The sequence below is a fragment of the Dama dama genome, chromosome 16 (genome assembly GCF_033118175.1).
Source record: "Dama dama isolate Ldn47 chromosome 16, ASM3311817v1, whole genome shotgun sequence".
Classification (NCBI taxonomy): domain Eukaryota; kingdom Metazoa; phylum Chordata; class Mammalia; order Artiodactyla; family Cervidae; genus Dama; species Dama dama.
This window is the reverse complement of record NC_083696.1, coordinates 12029011-12047500: the sequence shown is the minus strand read 5'-3', so window position 1 is coordinate 12047500 and position 18490 is coordinate 12029011. Positions and strand designations below refer to the sequence as shown.

Below are 18490 nucleotides of genomic sequence, written 5' to 3'. Positions count from 1 at the left end.
TATCAAAAGATAGGAAAGTGAGTCAATCTAAGCAGGCAAATCTGAAATTAGAACCTGCATAAAGCATGCAATTGTCAAACAAATTATGTCCTCCCATATCTCTTCGAATTATGCAATCCTTTTAAAGAGCTATTCAAAACTCAGACCAACTTTTAATACAGTTGAATTTGATCTTTCTTTGTCCTGTACATCTTCTGTTTAGTATATACTAAAGTATGTACCTTCCTTTAGAATACAAAAGCCACAAATTTTACACTTTTAGAACTAAGCATCAAAGCATTGTATTAATGGGAATTTCATAGTCTAATATTATGTCTTGTACTTAAGTCCTAGAAAACAAAAGGCCAGTGCAAAAAAAACCCTTTATATTTGCAATCAATGGGTAATTAAAAGGATTACATAATGATCTAGAGAACACTGGATTTGAAGTCAGAAGACTTGAGTTCCGGTTTCTCACTCATAAGTTTTATTACTTTGGAGAAATAAATTAACTGGGATTTTATTTCTACATCTATTTAATAAGAGCAGAAATTAGCTGATTTCTGAAGTCTCTCAAGATGAGTGATTCTATGATTCTAATATTCCTCAATTTATTGTACATTCTGAACCTCATCTCCACTCTTTAATCAAAGGTAAAATTCTTTTCACACCGAAAGAACTTCCTCTTATCTAGTTAGTGGGCATTCAGCCTTCAGCTCAGTTCAGTTCAGTCGCTCAGTCGTGTCCGACTCTCTGCAAACCCATGAACCAGAGCACGCCAGGCCACCCTGTCCATCACCAATTCCCGGAGTTCACCCAAACCCATGTCCATCGAGTTGGTGATGCCATCCAACCATCTCATCCTCTGCCGTCCCCTTCTCTTCCTGCCCTCCATCTTTCCCAGCATCAGGGTCTTTTCACATGAGTCAACTCTTCGCATCAGGTGGCCAAAGCACTGGAGTCTCAGCTTCAACATCAGTCCTTCCAATGAACACCCAGGACTGATCTTTAGGATGGACTGGTTGCATCTCCTTGCAGTCCAAAGGGCTCTCAAGAGTCTTCTCCAACACTGCAGTTCAAAAGCATCAATTCTTTGGCGCCCAGCTTTCTTTATAGTCCACCTCTCACATCCATACATGACCACTGGAAAAACCATAGCCTTGACTAGATGGACCTTTGTTGGCAAAGTAATGTTTCTGCTTTTTAATAAGCTGTCTAGGTTGGTCATAACTTTCCTTCCAAGGAGTAAGCGTCTTTTAATTTCATGGCTGCAATCACCATCTGCAATGATTTTGGAGCCCAGAAAAATAAAGTCAGCCACTGTTTCCACTGTTTCCCCATCTATTTGCCATGAAGAGATGGGACTGGATGCCATGATCTTAGTTTTCTGAATGTTGAGCTTTAAGCCAACTTTTTCACTCTTCTCTTTCACTTTCATCAAGAGGCTCTTTAGTTCTTTTTTACTTTCTGCCATAAGGGTGGTGTCATTTGCATATCTGAGGTTATTGATATTTCTCCCGGCAATCTTGATTCCAGCTTGTGCTTCATCCAGTCCAGCATTTCTCATGATGTACTCTGCATATAAGTTAAATAAGCAGGGTGACAATATACAGCCTTGACATACTCCTTTTCCTATTTGGAACCAGTCTATTGTTCCATGCCCAGTTCTAACTGTTGCTTCCTGACCTGCATACAGGTTTCTCAAAAGGCAGGTCAGGTGGTCTGGTATTTCCATCTCTTTTAGAATTTTCCAGTTTATTGTAATCCACACAGTCAAAGGCTTTGGCATAGTTAATAAAGCAGAAATAGATGTTTTTCTGGAACTCTCTTGCTTTTTCGATCATCCAGCGGATGTTGGCAATTTGATCTCTGGTTCCTCTGCCTTTTCTAAAAACAGCTTGGACATCTGGAAGTTCACAGTTCACATATTGCTAAAGCCTGACTTGGAGAATTTTAAGCATTACTTTACTAGCGTGTGAGATGCGTGCAATTGCGTGGTAGTTTGAGCATTCTTTGGCATTGCCTTTCTTTGGGATTCGAATGAAAACTGACCTTTTCCAGTCCTGTGGCCACTGCTGAGTTTTCCAAATTTGCTGGCATATTGAGTGCAGCACTTTCACAGCATCATCTTTCAGGATTTGAAATAGCTCAACTGGTATTCTATCACCTCTACTAGCTTTGTTCGTAGTGATGTTTCCTAAGGCCCACTTGACTTCACATTCCAGGATGTCTGGCTCTAGGTGAGTGGTCACACCATTGTGATTATCTAGGTCTTGAAGATCTTTTTTGTTCAGTTTTATGTATTTTTGCCACCTCTTCTTAATATCTTCTGCTTCTGTTAGATCCATACCGTTTCTGTCCTTTATTGTGCCCGTCTTTGCATGAAATGTTTCCTTGGTATCTCTAATTTTCTTGAATAGATCTCTAGTCTTTCCCATTCTATTGTCTTCCTCTATTTCTTTGCATTGATCACTGAGGAAGGGCATTCAGCCTTAGAAAAGAATAAAATTACTCCCTATCCTGTCCATCTTTGTCTAAAATATTCTTTTTCATTTTGACCCTGCATGCTCATCTCATTCTCATAAAAGTTTAACAGATTTTGTCTGTCATTCTACCATGATATAGTTGAAGATGTAAAACATTAATTAATTACTTCATTAATTCAACTAAATATTATTACTTTGGTAGGCACTCTCCTACGTACTGAGCAAAACAGGCAAGGTTTTTGGTTGCTGATGACTCACAATCTACTGCAGGGAGACAGACAATAGATAAAAATAAATAACTTCAGATCGTGGTGAGGTCTATAAAGACAATGAAATAGGATGATGAAAAAGTGAATGGGAGAAAGGTTAGACGTTACAGTGGGCAGTCAAGGAGGGCCTTTCTCTGAAAGTATCACTTAAATGGAGACTTAGATGATATAAGAAAACTGCCACAAGATGTACGGGGTGAGTGAGTGCTCTAGACTGAGGGATGGCATGGGCATCATCTAAGTTGGGAGCAAGCTTGGTCTGCCCTGGAGTGGTGTGAAGCATAGGGTCACAGCATAAATGGCTGAGAAGCTAGGGCACCGCATTTGGTATTATCCTTAAGATAGAAGGCACGTGGAGGATCCTTCACAGGAGGCCATGATCTCATTTGCATTTCTTCAAGACTACTCCAGCTTGACCATTCCCAGTGGGAGAGTCGCTCACCACTTCTCTTTTCCTAACAGTTTTTGCCAGAATCCTGCGGGCTCCTGAATCCCACAATGTCACCTTTGGCTCCTTTGTGACCCTGCGCTGTACAGCCACAGGCATCCCTGTCCCCACCATCACCTGGATTGAAAACGGAATTGCTGTGAGTTCCATCTGTATGGGGACTTGTCTGGGGAAGACCCACCAGTGTTGAATTTGAGGGCTGAGAACATATTTGTAGAGTTACCATGATCTCTGTCATTGGTCTCACCTGCGTCTCCATTTTTCAAAATCTTCCAATATTTTCATTCTAGAAGTCACTGTCTAGAAACTGAACTCCATAGGTTTACTTCTTTCCTTATATCATAGGGAATAGTAGAAAACCAAATTTATTCTTTACACTTTTGTGTAAAAGAGAAGTGGTAATAATTCCTTCCCACACAAAAATCATCAGCTGAAGGATTAGTTCACTGCTAGAGCCTACTTTGATGAAAAGCAATCCAGAATTAGAATACGTGTCTGTTAGTGCAACATTTTATTTTCATTTCTAATACTGGTAATAGTAGCTAGTATATAGTATGTGATTGCTATGACTAGGCCCTGTTCTAAGCAGTTTACATAAAAGCATTCACTTATTCATTCTACAAATACTGAGCATCTCCTGGGCATCAGGCATTATTCTAGACATTGTACACACAGGCGCAACCAGAACAAGTAAAGTTTCCTATCCTCAAGTTTCTTACACTAACATTGGAAAAAAACAAACAATAAAATAAGCAGACAGTAGAATCTATACCCTGTGTGAATAGTGCCCAATGCCATGGAGAAAAATAAAGCGGGAAAGTGAGAAAGTACAACCTCAGGAGGAAGACTCTGTTTTCAATAAAGTGGTCAGAGAAGCTTTATTAAGATGAAGATATTTAAGCAAAGAGCTGAAGGAGGAGGCTGTGTAGATAACAGGGGGATTACAACCAGGCACAGTCTCTGAGATAAGCATACACCTGGAATGTCAGAGGAACAGCAAGTAGGTCAGTGTGGCTAGAGGAAAGAGGTAAGGGGTGTGTATAGGGATTGTAGATCCTACAGGCTTACATAGGTCATGGATACATTTGACTTCATTTGGATGAAATGGAATGCCTCTGTAGGTCTGTTTCTGCTGTCTGTTTTACTGCTGACTTTCTTTCATTGTGTTTTGTTTCCTTGTGTGCCTAGTTATCTTTGACTACCTGCTGTTCATTGTTTTGAGAAAAAAAAAATGTCAGAGGTTAATTTGAGGTCTAGATAAAGGTTCTTTTCTCCAGAGAATTTTTGTTTGTTTCTGCTAGGGACCAAGGGCTACTACTAATCTTTGATTGGCTTAAACTTGTTAAAGTAACTTGTAATCTTTTCTTCTTTAGTTCTCTAATTAAACTTCAGGTATCATTTACAACTCAAATCTTATTTGACAGTACATCTTGTGGCTTTTCTATGAAGCTGTAGGAGCTGTCTTAAGCCTTTTAAAGTAGTATAAAGAGATGCCCTAAGAAAACTGGGGAACTGACAATATGACTTTACTAATTTGTCTCACTCTTTAAAAGGCTTGTAGGGGTTTAGAACTGGAAGATATATGATTATTCTCTGTTGGAGTTGAGGAGTAATTTTTAAAAGCCAGATGGTTTGAGTTAGTTTTGGTCTTACTGAGACTCCAACTTCATCTTTCAAGATGTGATTCACAAAAAAAAAAAAAAAAAAAAACAGAAAGCAAAATAGATTCTTTGCTGGAGATTCTAAAACAGGAATAAAATAAATGAACAGTGACTTTCCTCCAGAAAGAAAGCAAAAGAACATCTGCAGTTTTCATGGTCAGAGAGGGTTTGCTCTTACAGCCAAGTTTTGTTCTTGGTGCTACTATCCAAGTCCAACTAGAAATTGAGATGACTGCCCTGTGCTGATGCAAATCACAGGAAATGGAGGCAATCTTAGGTACTTAATGTCGGACAAGTAGCCAGCCAGAGAAGTCTATTGAGAACAGGGAAGAGTCCACAGACCTGGGATCATTTTGGGTGGGCAGGATTAAGACAAATGCAGAGCCGGGAGCAATTTGGCACAGAATAAGACAGAATTTGAACTGTGTCCTTTAACTAACTATAAGGCAGTGAACTAACTTCACTAACACACTAAAGTATTAAAGTATAATAAGTACTTTAAAAGATGTGAATGCTCCTTCATCCTCATACATGAACATGCCAGTAAACTTAAACCCTGAATGCTTACAGCCAAAGAATAAGAGAAAGGCAAGGAAATTGCCCCCCAAAGTGATAAAAAATTCTTTTGCTTTCTTCCTATGGAGACATCACTCATCTTTCATGAAAATTTGTAGTCTTAGATGAACTCAGAGTGAGCAGTAATATCCCTTTTGTTTTACAACATTGGAAATAATACTTTGGTATTATTACTTATTACTACTTATGGCTACAGCAGAGATTACTTTTCTAAAAGAAAATATCCTCATATTTTGATAACCAGATTTACTTAAAGTTAAATCCAACTCTATTATTTTGGCATTCAAATAAAAAATTTGCACATCTCTCTTGCTTTGTCCAAAAGATATATTTATAACTCCTAAAACATGTTAAAAGTTCAATCATTTTAATTTATTAGAAGAGTTTTCAAAATGAACAGCCAAATCTGTGTTGAAGATTGTGGTTTTTGAATTTCCTTAAAGGGAAGCTCACTTATATTTTATACATATTTTTAAGAGGCAGTTTTTTGGTTTAAAGGACATGAGCTATGGAATCATCTTCTCTTACTGACTGTGTAAACCCAAGATAATTACATATATCAAGTGGAATATATTATGTGGACTGTCTCAGCAGCCAGACTGAAAGAGGTCAATATTCATGGCTATGTTTATCAGAAACAGAATGGGAAATTTTCTCAGCCAGCCTGTTTCTTTTTCTATGATGCATAAACAGACATTTTTACAACTCCCTAGACATGGACCATATTAGGCCATATCCTAAAGTTCCGTGAGATAGTTCTAGCCAACTGGGACTGTTTGCTGCATGACAAGGTCATAGAAGCCAGAATACCATTCAGATGCCAAATTATGATGAAGTTAGAGGATTATCCATAACTGGGGGTAAATTCTCTCCAAACAGCATTATTAATGATATGTAAAAAGTTTTCCACCTATGTTGTCTCCTTCAGAAGACTTTTACATACATTTTATCAGGTGTGAACTGATATGCCTATTTAATAGAGTGCCTGTTTGATGGCCTCATCTGACGTCACAGTCTCACCCCCACACACAGAACAGAGAACTGTTTATCCAGTGCTTTCAGGTCAGTATGCCTGGGTGACTTGGAGAAAAAACATATTTACTGTAATACCAGATAAAGTCACCTCAATGAAGTCCTTACTGTTGCCTCAGCATACCTTGCTTAAAGCTCCCAGGCATAATCTGAACTCATCCTTTTGAGCTTTTAAATCTGAAAGGCAAAATGATCAAAATGCAGGGCAAAGGGATGTTCTGAATTTTAGGTCATGAAAAATACTAAACTGTTGGTCAGATTGCTCCATGAAGAAAGAAAAACAAATTCAAATGATGACTAACAAGGCCTGCTGTGCATGAGTCACAAACTGAATCAAGCCAGGCCTCTGGAAACAGGAGGAAAAGCACTTAGGAACCACATCATCATCAGGCAATGAGCCTTGGAACTTGATGGTCTACCCGCTGGACTATGTCAGCACCTGGATGATGTCCAGGAGGATGGAGGTCAGGCGGCTTAAAGCTCATTTCGCTTTCCTCCCAAGAATGTTTTCAGTGACCTTGAGGAGTGACTTTCTTAGGTGTGAACATGAAAATAGTGCAAGTTTAGTCAGCACTGAGGGGATTACTCATTTCTGAGTTGTCTCCTAGGCATCCACTGTACAGACCTACTTCTTGAAAGAAGAAACAAACTTGCAAAGGAGGAAGGTAACTGTTCTACAGATTTCACATATATAAACTGGGAAGGGATTATATTTAAAAACAAAATATCTTCAGAGCATAAAACATACTAACTGACAGAGATTTGAGGTCTTTAGCTTTTTTCTCATTGTTGCTTTGTATTAAAATCTGGGGAGAGTCCAAAATTGTATTTCACCAACAAAGATCTACTATAGAGCACAGTGAACTCTACTCAATATTCTGCAATAACCTTTATGGGAAAGAATCTGGAAAAAATGGATCTATGAATATGTATAATGGAATCACTTTCCTATATACCTGAAACTAATACAATGTTGTAAATCAACTATCCCCCAATAATCTTTTCAAATTGTATTTCAAATTGTTCAGTCCCTTCCATCTAACTTGGACATTCAAATCCATAGGAACTTGAACCTCTGATAAATACGATAATGATGCATTCAGAATTCCCAACTGCATGTGTGTCTCTCAAATATATTTTCCTCTCTGCCTTGTCAATTTCTCATAGAGTCTAGGCTGCTTATCTGGGGAAAATGCCACAATACTTGATCTGACCTGGGAAGTTTCCCCAGTTAAGGTAAATTGATGCTCACATAAACCAGTGTTTCTAAAAGAATGGAGACTCATAGTGCAGATAAAGAACAAAAAGACAGAAGCTAACTGGACAAACTTTCACTGCCTAACTGCAACAGAGAGTGCTTGCTTCTGGGGCCACCCAGCTACCTGGCAGCAGAAGTATGGAAAGTTGGTCTCACCTCATGGCTTCCCTCCCCCTTGCAGATCTAAATGAGAAACAGTAAAATATCTTGGCTCCAAGTTTCTTACTCCTAGTTTCCTTCTCTACTACTGGACAGAAAGATCTTTTTCAAGGCCACCAAGGTACCCACTCCTACTCCTGCTCAAGGTAAACCATTAGCTAATTCCTTGATTGTCAGTCCATTCACAATTCTCTCAAACTAGCAATTTCCCCCTCAGATAAGCAATGATAATGAAAAAAAAAAATTGAAAAAATGGCAGAGTGCTTAAGAAAGCAGTGAAGAAAGAATCACCAGTTTAAGAAATGTCACCACCTTAACAATGACATTTAAGTCAGATGTTTATTTTGTTTATGGTTGATTTGAGGTTTTGTTGTTACTGCTCTTTTCTAACGACTATGCAGTTTTAGGACCAGGCAAGGCAGTAAAACAAAAAGATTAAAAGCACAGACTTTGGGGGTCAGACACACTAGTGTGTAAATTGGAACTCTGCAACCCAAAAGAATGTACTGGGAGCTGTCTTTCTTAGAGTTGGCATGCTGATGACTAAAGAGCATTTAGGTATATTAACCTGTCAATTATGCGCTAATATGGCATTGGTAGCCTGGCTCTTCCAGGATACTTGATTTTCTATAGGTCATGATGCAGAAACAGGACTAACTTCACAACCGTTTTTTTCTTGTTAACCATCCACTATTTGTTGTGCATTAAGGGGGGGAACTGGAAAAGAATTATGAAAATAAGTCCAAAACTCTATTACCCGTCATGATTGACTGTCTCTAACTTTAAGACATAGAGATGTATCTTGGAGGATACACACAGGGTATCTTTTCTAGCTCGTGTTAGTTATCTACTGTCACATCAGAGATGTCCCAAGCCTGATCACTTAAAACAAGAGCCATTTATTAATGCTCACAAGTCTGTGGCTCGACTGGGTGGTTTTGCTGATTTGGGCGAGGATTGCCTGATCTTACTGATCTAGCTCCTGTGATTGGCAGGTTGACTAGGAGCTAGTGGGTGTAGAATGGCCTTATTCATATATCTGGGTGTTATTATTGGCTGCCAGCTGGATCAGTGAGTATAACTGGGCCATAAGTGCCTCAACCTCTATCAGGCCCACTCTGGCTTGTTCACAGGAGGTCACAGGTTCTAAGTGAAATAAGAAAGCAAGCCACAGTGTGCAAGAACATTGCAAGTGTCTGTATCTTTTGAAAACATGTCACAAGCCAATCAAGACTCAAAGCATGAAGAAAGAAGCCACCTCCGAAAGGGAGAGCAACAAAGTCACATTGTAAGGTCATGGGTGTTGGGAGACAAAAGTTGTTGGCAATTTTTGCAATCTACCACATGCCTTTTGATCCTATCCTAATCCTTTTTCTTTCCAGTCTGCTTTACACAGCATATTAGAAATTCTTGACCTGATTCTATCTTCTTTTCCCCCCCGACTCCACCAGGTTTCTTCTGGGTCTATTCAAGAAAGTGTGAAAGACAGAGTAATTGACTCAAGACTGCAGCTGTTTATCACCAAGCCAGGACTCTACACATGCATAGCTACTAATAAGCATGGAGAGAAATTCAGTACTGCAAAGGCTGCAGCCACCATCAGCATAGCAGGTAGGATGGCTGTTCACAATTGCACTGTTTCAGGAGAGGAGAAGGGGACGGCAGAGGATGAGATGGTTTGATGGCATCTCTGACTCGATGGACATGAGTTTGAGCAAGCTCTGGGAGTTGGTGATGGACAGGGAAGCCTAGAGTGCTGCAGTCCACGGGGTCACAAAGAGTTGGACATGACTGAGCAACTGAACTGACTGACTGAGGAGAAGAGAAAGTCGGTACTATTCCACAGCATCCTTCACTAGGGAACACCTTTTTTTCTTTTAAATCTCTTACTCCAGGCCCACTTGGGATATTTCTTCCTCCAAAGGTTGACCAAAATAATTGATTTTGGGAAATTCATTGCTTCAAAAATTAAATTCTTAAATGCCTGCCTAAGTGATATGAAACAGCTTCCAGGAGTTCATTTCTTTCAATATCTTTCTCTTTCATGTTCTTTTCTTCCCTTTCTTTTTTTTATTCTCCCCTCTCTCCCTCCCTCCCTACTTCTTTCCTCCCCTCCTTCCTTCCTTCTTCCCTCCCTCCCTTTCTTTTCCTTTCCTTCCCCTCCTCTTTTTTCTCTTCCTCCTCTTTCTTTCTGGGGGTTAATCAAGTTTTCCAAGGCTCTCAAAGAGTAAGTTGGCAGACATTTAACATGCTTGTGCCAATTTCTAATTGGCTATATTTTAGGGCATTTTTACTTATAAATATATTATCTACCTCGTGGCCTTTCCCCTTCTTGTTTCATGCAAGTGATAGCAGGATCCACAGATATTTTCAAGGAAAAGGGCTGACACATGGATTTCTAGGATATTTGTGTTGAGTTATAAAGGTTTATTTTTAAAACTTAAATGTCCCAAAGGCTTCTGAGAACATCTGTGGAATTCCTAGAGATGGAAATAATCCCTGTGTCAGGAAATGCCAGGCATGATAATATTCATAGCATGCCTACCGTCCAAGGGTCAGCAGAGAGATGCTTGGCCTCACATGTAAGGTAAGCACTGGTAGAACCTGTATCCAGAGCCAGTTCCCCAGAGTCTGATATTTCTTATTACAGTGTCACTTCTTTGATCTTCCTTGATGAGGAAATTTCTAGTAATGCTTGTGATTTTTAGCATGAGGTGAATAAGGACACAGAGAAATACATAGGGAGCATTGGACAAGGCTGGCCCTCTGAGGCATGCCCACGAAGGAAAGAGATTTCAAAACCATATTCTTTCTGCCTTCTCCTCCAAGAATATATCTGTATCTTGAGATATCACATCAATTATTCAAGAATTTCCACTAATGGGAGGTCATATTCCCAGAGAAGGGTGAGACTCTTAAAAGTAAATTCAACTCAATTTAACAAATAATAATAAACTGATTACTCTTCACATACCATTTGTTGTCCATGAAGCACTCTTACATGCATTTATTAAATACACTAGGTTCAGTCCATTGCATTAGGTAAAGGATGCAAACTTAATTTATGAATCGGATCACAATGGAGTCCAAGTCTTCCAGGGGCTCTCAATCTAAAAAGGAAGCCCATTAGTCACAGACATCATGACACAGACTATGTTCTATGCAGAAGCACAAAGTACAACAGCAGGAAAAAAGAGAGTTTAAGGGAATCCTTCAAAAAGAGGTACCATTAGAGTTAGAGATGACAAGGTCAAAGTGAGTCCAGAAAATACCAAGTCATGATGGAGACTGCGATGAGGTAGAGGAGAGGAAGAAAGGTTTCAAACGTGAGATCTAGCTGGATTATGAAGAGGCTGAGTAGGCTGACTGTACTCTTTAATCAATGGGAAGTCATTTAATTTTTTTAGAGGAGACAAGTGAATATGGTCAGATATATTCTTTATCAAATCAACAGATGTCAGGTGTCAAAAGATGAGGGGCATGGCATGCAGTTAGCTTTATTCCAGGAGTCTGGAAGAGTTATGAAATTCTGGACAACAACAGCAACAATTGGTGAAGAGAGAAGAGGAGAGATGCATGAAAACTCTTACATAGATGGCAGGTCAGGAGAGAAAAGATAAGGTCTGAAAGTGTCTGAATGTGGTACAAGGAGTTTAGATGTGTCTGAGATTTTAAGGAAAATGTCTAGGACAAACAATAACAGATAAAACAAAAGAACATGAGAAGGTTCAAGAGATAACAAAATGATTACATTTTTGATGCCTTTAAATTACTTGGAATGATTCTAGTCTCACTATCTTATGTTTTATTTGATAGTTGATCAGGAGCCAGTGTTCAGTAAATATATATTTATATAACTATATGTTGATAACATATGTATGTGCAGAGAGAGGGAGAAATAATTACATATGAATACTCAAATCCAAGAAAATAAACTGATCTAACCTAGCTTAACCTACACATCCACTGGTTGGAGGAGAAAATAAATGTTGCTAATATGAAGAAAGTTTCATTTCTGGTCATTATTCAGGCATTCAAAGATCAATTCCCTGCCATGTCTCTTCCCCTCCTTCCTCCTTCTATCTCTTCCTTACATGGAAAGAGAGAAGGAGTCTTGGATTTATGCAGTGGTGTCCTCTGGACCACCCTGGTCTTTGGTAAAGTCTACAGCTGGAGAACTAGTGATCTCATCTCTTGGCTTGGTTGGAACCCAGAGGACCTCCCTGTCTGGCTCAGCCCCATTGAGGCTCTTCCTGTAGCAGTACAATCCTCTACATCTCGGTCAAATCCTTCATCAATTCCCTCTCTAGAGTCTATTATGCAACCTTTTCCCCTAGTCACCTTGGCTCTCTCTGCAATGCCATACATGCTAAACCTCAAGTCAGCTCCTTCCTTATCCCTCTTGAGGACTGTAGCAACTTCGGAATCATTTTCATGTTATAAAAAATCCAAAGAAGATTTAGACCACTGACTCAGTCCTGCTGTCTACCCAACTGTGTCATACTACTATTTTCGCACTAATGTGGCCGATCTCATGTCAGCTTAAAGGGCCCTTATAAGAGTCTCTGCTTCTGGAGTTCCAAATAAGAAGTAGGAAAAACTCCTGATTTATCTTTGTGTAATTTATCAATATACCTCTCTTCTAGGATTTTGGTGCAGAGAAAGGAACCTATAAAATGTGTACCTTAATTCCCCTATCTTCACCATTCTGTAATTTCATGTAGAATGAAACCAGCAATGATTTGACTTTAGTCAATGGGTTTGGAATGTATGAGGTACCATTTTTGAATAACATTCCCTTAAGTAGCTAATTCATAAAAAGCCACAAGACCCTTTTGTTCATCCCCTGATCTGTTTTTCCTATTGCATCACACTTACTATGAGACCTGAAGCTCCTCTACTTTTCCTAAAACTTCCTCATGCACATTTTAAAAGGGTATCTCATGAGTGCAATGGAATAAGACATCTGAACCCCATGAGACACCTGCCATTTTTATTTCTCTCGTTAACCTGTTCACATGGACATCACCAGATGGTCAACACTGAAATCAGATTGATAATATTATTTGCAGCTAAAGATGGAGAAGCTCTATACAGTCAGCAAAAAAAAGACTGGGAGCTGACTATGGGTCAGATCAAGAAATCCTTATTGCCAAATTCAGACTTAAATTGAAGAAAGTAGGGAAAACCACTAGACCATTCAGGTATAACCTAAATTAAATCCCTTACAATTATACAGTGGAAGTGAGAAATAGATTTAAGGGACTAGATCTGATAGACAGAGTGCCTGATGAACTACAGACAGAGGTTCATGACACTGTACAGGAGGCAGGGATCAAGACCATCCACAAGTAAAAGAAATGCAAAAAAGCAAAATGTTTGTCTGAGGAGGCTTTACAAATAGCTGTGAAAATAAAAGAAGTGAAATGCAATGGAGTAAAGGAAAGATATACCCATTTGAATGCAGAATTCCAAAGAATATCAAGGAGAGATAAGAAAGCCTTCCTCAGTGATCAGTGCAAAGAAATAGAGGAAAACAACAGAATGGGAAAGACTCGATATCTCTTCAAGAAAATCAGAGATACCAAGGGAACATTTCATGCAAAGATGGGCTCAATAAAGGACAGGAATGGTATGGACCTGACAGAAGCAGAAGATATTAAGAAGAGGTGGCAAGAATACACAGAAGAACTGTACAAAAAAAAAATCTTCATGACCCAGATAATCACGACAGTGTGATCACTCACCTAGAGCCAGACATCCTGGAATGTGAAGTCAAGTGGGCCTTAGGAAACATCACTACGAACAAAGCTAGTAGAGGTGATGGAATACCTGTTGAGCTATTTCAAATCATGAAAGATGATGCTGTGAAAGTGCTGCACTCAATATGCCAGCAAATTTGGAAAACTCAGCAGTGGCCACAGGACTGGAAAAGGTCAGTTTTCATTCGAATCCCAAAGAAAGGCAATGCCAAATAATGCTCAAACTACCACACAATTGCACTCATCTCACACGCTAGTAAAGTAATGCTCAAAATTCTCCAAGCCAGGCTTCAGCAATACATGAACCATGAAATTCCAGATGTTCAAGCTGTTTTTAGAAAAGGCAGAGGAAACAGAGATCTTATTGCCAACATCCACTGGATCATTGAAAAAGCAAGAGAGTTTCAGAAAAACATTTATTTCTGCTCTATTGACTATGTCAAAGCCTTTGACTGTGTGGATCACAATAAACTGTGGAAAATTCTGAAAGATATGGAAATACCAGACCACCTGACCTGCCTCTTGAGAAACCTATATGTAGGTCAGGAAGCAACAGTTTGAACTGGACATGGAACAACAGACTTGTTCCAAATAGAAGAAGGAGTATGTCAAGGATGTATATCGTCACCATGCTTATTTAACTTATATGCAGAGTACATCATGAGAAATGCTGGACTGGGTGAAGCACAAGCGGGAATCAAGCTTTCTGGGAGAAATATTAATACCCTCAGATATGCAGATGAAACCACCCTTATGGCAGAAAGTAAAAAAGAACTAAAGAGCCTCTTGATGAAAGTGAAAGAGAAGAGCGAAAAGTTGGCTTAAAGCTCAACATTCAGAAAACTAAGATCATGGCATGCGGTCCCATCACTTCATGGCAAATAGATGGGAAAACATGGAAACAGTGGCAGAATTTATTTTCTGGGGGCTCCAAAATCACTGCAGATGGTGACTGCAGCCATGAAATTAAAAGACGCTTACTCCTTGGAAAGGAAGTTATGACCAATCTAGACAGCATATAAAAAGTAGAGACATTACTTTGCCAACAAAGGTCCATCTAGTCGAGACTATGGTTTTTCCAGTAGTCATGTATAGATGTGAGAGTTGGACTATAAAGAAAGCTGAGCACCAAAGAATGGATGCTTTTGAACTGTGGTGTTGGAGAAGACTCTTGAGAGTCCCTTGAAATGCAAGGAGATCCAACCAGTCCATCCTAAAGGAGATCAGTCCTGAGTGTTCATTGGAAGGACTGATGTTGAAGCTGAAACTCCAGTACTTTGGCCACCTGATGCGAAGAGCTGACTCATTTGAAAAGACCCTGATGTTGGGAAAGATTGAGGGCAGGAGGAGAAGGGGATGACAGAGGCTGAGATTGTTGAATGGCTTCACTGACTTAATGGACATGAGTTTGGGTAAACTCCGGGAGTTGGTGATGGACAGTGAGGTCTGGTGTGCTGCAGTCCATCCATGGGGTCTCAAAGAGTCAGACATGACTGAGCGACTGAACTGAACTGAACCTGTTCTTTCCAGTCAAAGTTGCTAGATGCCTCATAAGTGTCCCCTTGTCATTATTGAGGAAACTACATCTCAACTCTGGGGTGCTCCCTATTTCAGGAAATAGGGAACCAATATTCCAGGAAAGTGAGGCCACTCTGGTATAAAAGGGATGCACGGAACCACATTAATTCAGAATCACGTCAAAGCATGGTCTTACGCTTCCCAGATCTCTCAGAGCTTAGCTATGACACCTGCTCTCTCCGTTTCTGTTTTTGGCATCTCTCTCCATTAGCCTCATTAGGGCTTCCCTGGTGACTCAGATGGTAAAGCGTCTGCCCGCAGTGAGGGAGACCCGGGTTCGATCCCTGAGTTGGGAAGATCCCTTGGAGAAGGAAATGGCAACCCACTCCACTATTCTTGCCTGGAGAAGCCCATGGACAGAGGACCCTGGTAGGCTACAGTCCATGGGGTCGCAAAGAGTCAGACACAACTGAATGACTTCACTTTCTTTCTTTCTTTTCTCCATTAGCCTCAGAGGTCCAGAGCCTGATGCTTCCCCTTGACACTCTGGCACACTTCCTTACCTCAAACTCTCCTTTCTCCCATTTCAGCCACCCCCATCCTCCCCTGGTGTTTTGCAGTCAACGGTACTTTCTGTCACATTCTCTGTGTTTCACTTTGAAGCTTTTACTCCATCTGTTTATTTACTCATCCCAGCAGGAAAACTGGAAACGGAAAAATCTGTTCTAGGGCTCAGGATTATGTCTAATGATATTTCTAATGTTTGAAAGGCAACAACAACAAAAATAAATATCATCCTTCATTTTCCCAAAACCCTTCCATGCATATGCCCAGATTCATATGTATTATTTGAGAAACTTGATATACTTTTCCTGACTCATTTACATTTGCTGCTATTCATCAAAAAGAGCCAGAAAAACTTTTGGATCCTCTCCCTATGAACCAGGAAGTTCCATTTCCCCTTCAGTCACCACCTCGAAAGGCTCAAGTTGCCATTTAAACTCACCAGGATGCCATGTTATTGGCAAGATGCCTTCTCTTTTTCCTCAGAACCCTCAGCCCTGTGACAGAGACCAGCAAGACAGTCTATGATCCCTGTAATGAGCATAGCCCTGGAAGAGCCAAAGGCCATCAAAATAGACACAGGTATTAATTCTATCAAACATTTAAAGAAGCATTAACAGCAGTCTTTATTACCCTGATACCAATGCCAGATAAAGGCAATACAAGAAAACTAAAGACCAATATTCCTGATGGATATAGTTGAAAAAATTCTCAATAAAATCCTAGCAAACCAAATTTAAATGTACTGACATTAACAGAATCATGCTTCATGATCAAGTGGGATTTATCTCTGGGATGCAAGAATGGTTCAACATACACAAATCAGTTAATATTTGTCTTTATCTGACTTAATTCAGTTGGTATGATAATCTAGGTTCATCCATGTTGTTGCAAAATCGCATTATTTCAGTCTTTTTTATGGCTGAGTATTATTCCATTATATATGTATGTATGTACATATATAATGTGTGTACACATATATATATGTATGTATGTACATATATCCATATTTTTAAGGATAAAAATATGATCCTCTCAGTAGATGTGGAAAAAGCATTTAACAAAATTCAATATACATTAAAAATAAAAACTCTCAGCAAATTGGATATAAGCAATGCACTCCAACCCAGTAAGGGCCACATATAACAAACCCACAGCCAATATCATACTCAATAGCAAAACATTACACACTTTTCCTCTAAGATCAGGAACATGACAAGAGTGCCCATTCTCACCATTTGTATTCAACATAGTACTGGAAGTCCTAGCCCAAGCAATCAGTCAACTAAAAGAAATAAAAGGTATCCAAATTGGAAGGGAAGAAGTAAAATTGTCCCTATTTGCAGATGACACAATCTTATACATAGAAAATCCTAAAAACTCCACCAAAATCTGTTAGAACTAATCAATGAATTAAGTAAGTTCTACATATAAAATCAACTTATGGAAATCAGTTGTTTTTTTAATATACTAACATCTGAAGAAGAAATAAAGAAAACTAACCCATTTACAATAGCACCAAAAACAAAAAAAGTACTTAGTAATAAGTTTAACTTGGGAAGAGAAAGATCTGTACACTGAAAATTACAAGGCACTGATGACAGAAATTAAATATACAAATAAATAGAAGATATCCTGTATTCCCCTTGAGGAGGAAATGGCAACTCACTCCAGTATTCTTGCCTGGAGAATCCCAAGGACAAAGGAGTCTGACAAGTTCTAGTCCATGGGGTCGTAAAGAGTTAGACACAGCTAAAGTGACTTAACATAACATCCTGTGTTCATAGATGAGAAGAATTAATATTGTTAAAATGTCTACACCACCCAAAGCTATCTGTGGATTTCATACACACTATTAAAATTCCTATGACATTTTTCACAAAAATAGAACAAACAATTCTAAAACTGTTTGGAATCAAAAAAGATCCCCAATAGTCAAGTAACTAAGAAAGCACACACTGAAGGCAACACACTTCCTGGTTTCAAACTATATCACAAAGCCATGGTAACCAAAACAGCATGGAACTGGCATTAACCAGACACCTAGACAAGTGGAAATGAATCAAGAGCCCAGAAATAAACTCACACATATATGGTCAATTAATTTATGACAAAAGAGCCAAGAATATACAGTGGGGAAAAGACAGTCTTTTCCATGCATGGTGTTGGGAAAACCAGATAACCATGTGCAAAAGATTCTATTTCTGTTCTGTAAATAAGTTCCTTTGTATCAGAATTTAGATTCCACACATAAGCACCATATGATATTTGTCTTTATCTGACTTAATTCAGTTAGTAGGATAATCTCTAGGTTCATCCATGTTGCTGCAAAATGGCATTATTTCAGTCTTTTTTATGGCTGAGTATTGCTCCATTATATATGTGTGTGTGTGTGTGTGTGTATATATATATATATATATATATGACATCTTTATCCATTCATTTCATATTTTTATTTTCTATATTCTGAGCTGATGATTCACATTATTACAGAGCAAATATAACTTTGGACTCTGTTTCATAATTACTATAGCTAACTGGACACACCATCATGTTTCACATTCTCTGTCATGTCTCATAGCCACACTGCTGGGTCCCTTGCAATGTTCTCCACAATTGTGAGACCTGGGATAATGTAGCAGGAGCACACAACTCTCTCTACCACCCAGTGCTTCACCCACCATAGGCAGAGAGTGTTCTTATCAGCAAAACAGACCCCACCCCTCAGCATTTCATGGTGGTTTCATCTGGTTCCCAACTGATTAAAGGTGTTTGCTT

General features: G+C 39.2%; 1 protein-coding gene across 1 annotated transcript in view; it reads left to right on the top strand.

Annotated features, from left to right (window-relative positions):
- The window catches only part of MUSK (muscle associated receptor tyrosine kinase), a 91640-nt gene that overhangs the window by 50193 nt on the left and 22957 nt on the right, over window positions 1-18490 (top strand). Inside the window, exons 6-7 of the mRNA XM_061163443.1 lie at window positions 3197-3321; window positions 9320-9479. Of these exons, the coding sequence (XP_061019426.1) occupies window positions 3197-3321; window positions 9320-9479 (285 nt within the window). The remainder of the gene's footprint in view (window positions 1-3196; window positions 3322-9319; window positions 9480-18490) is intronic.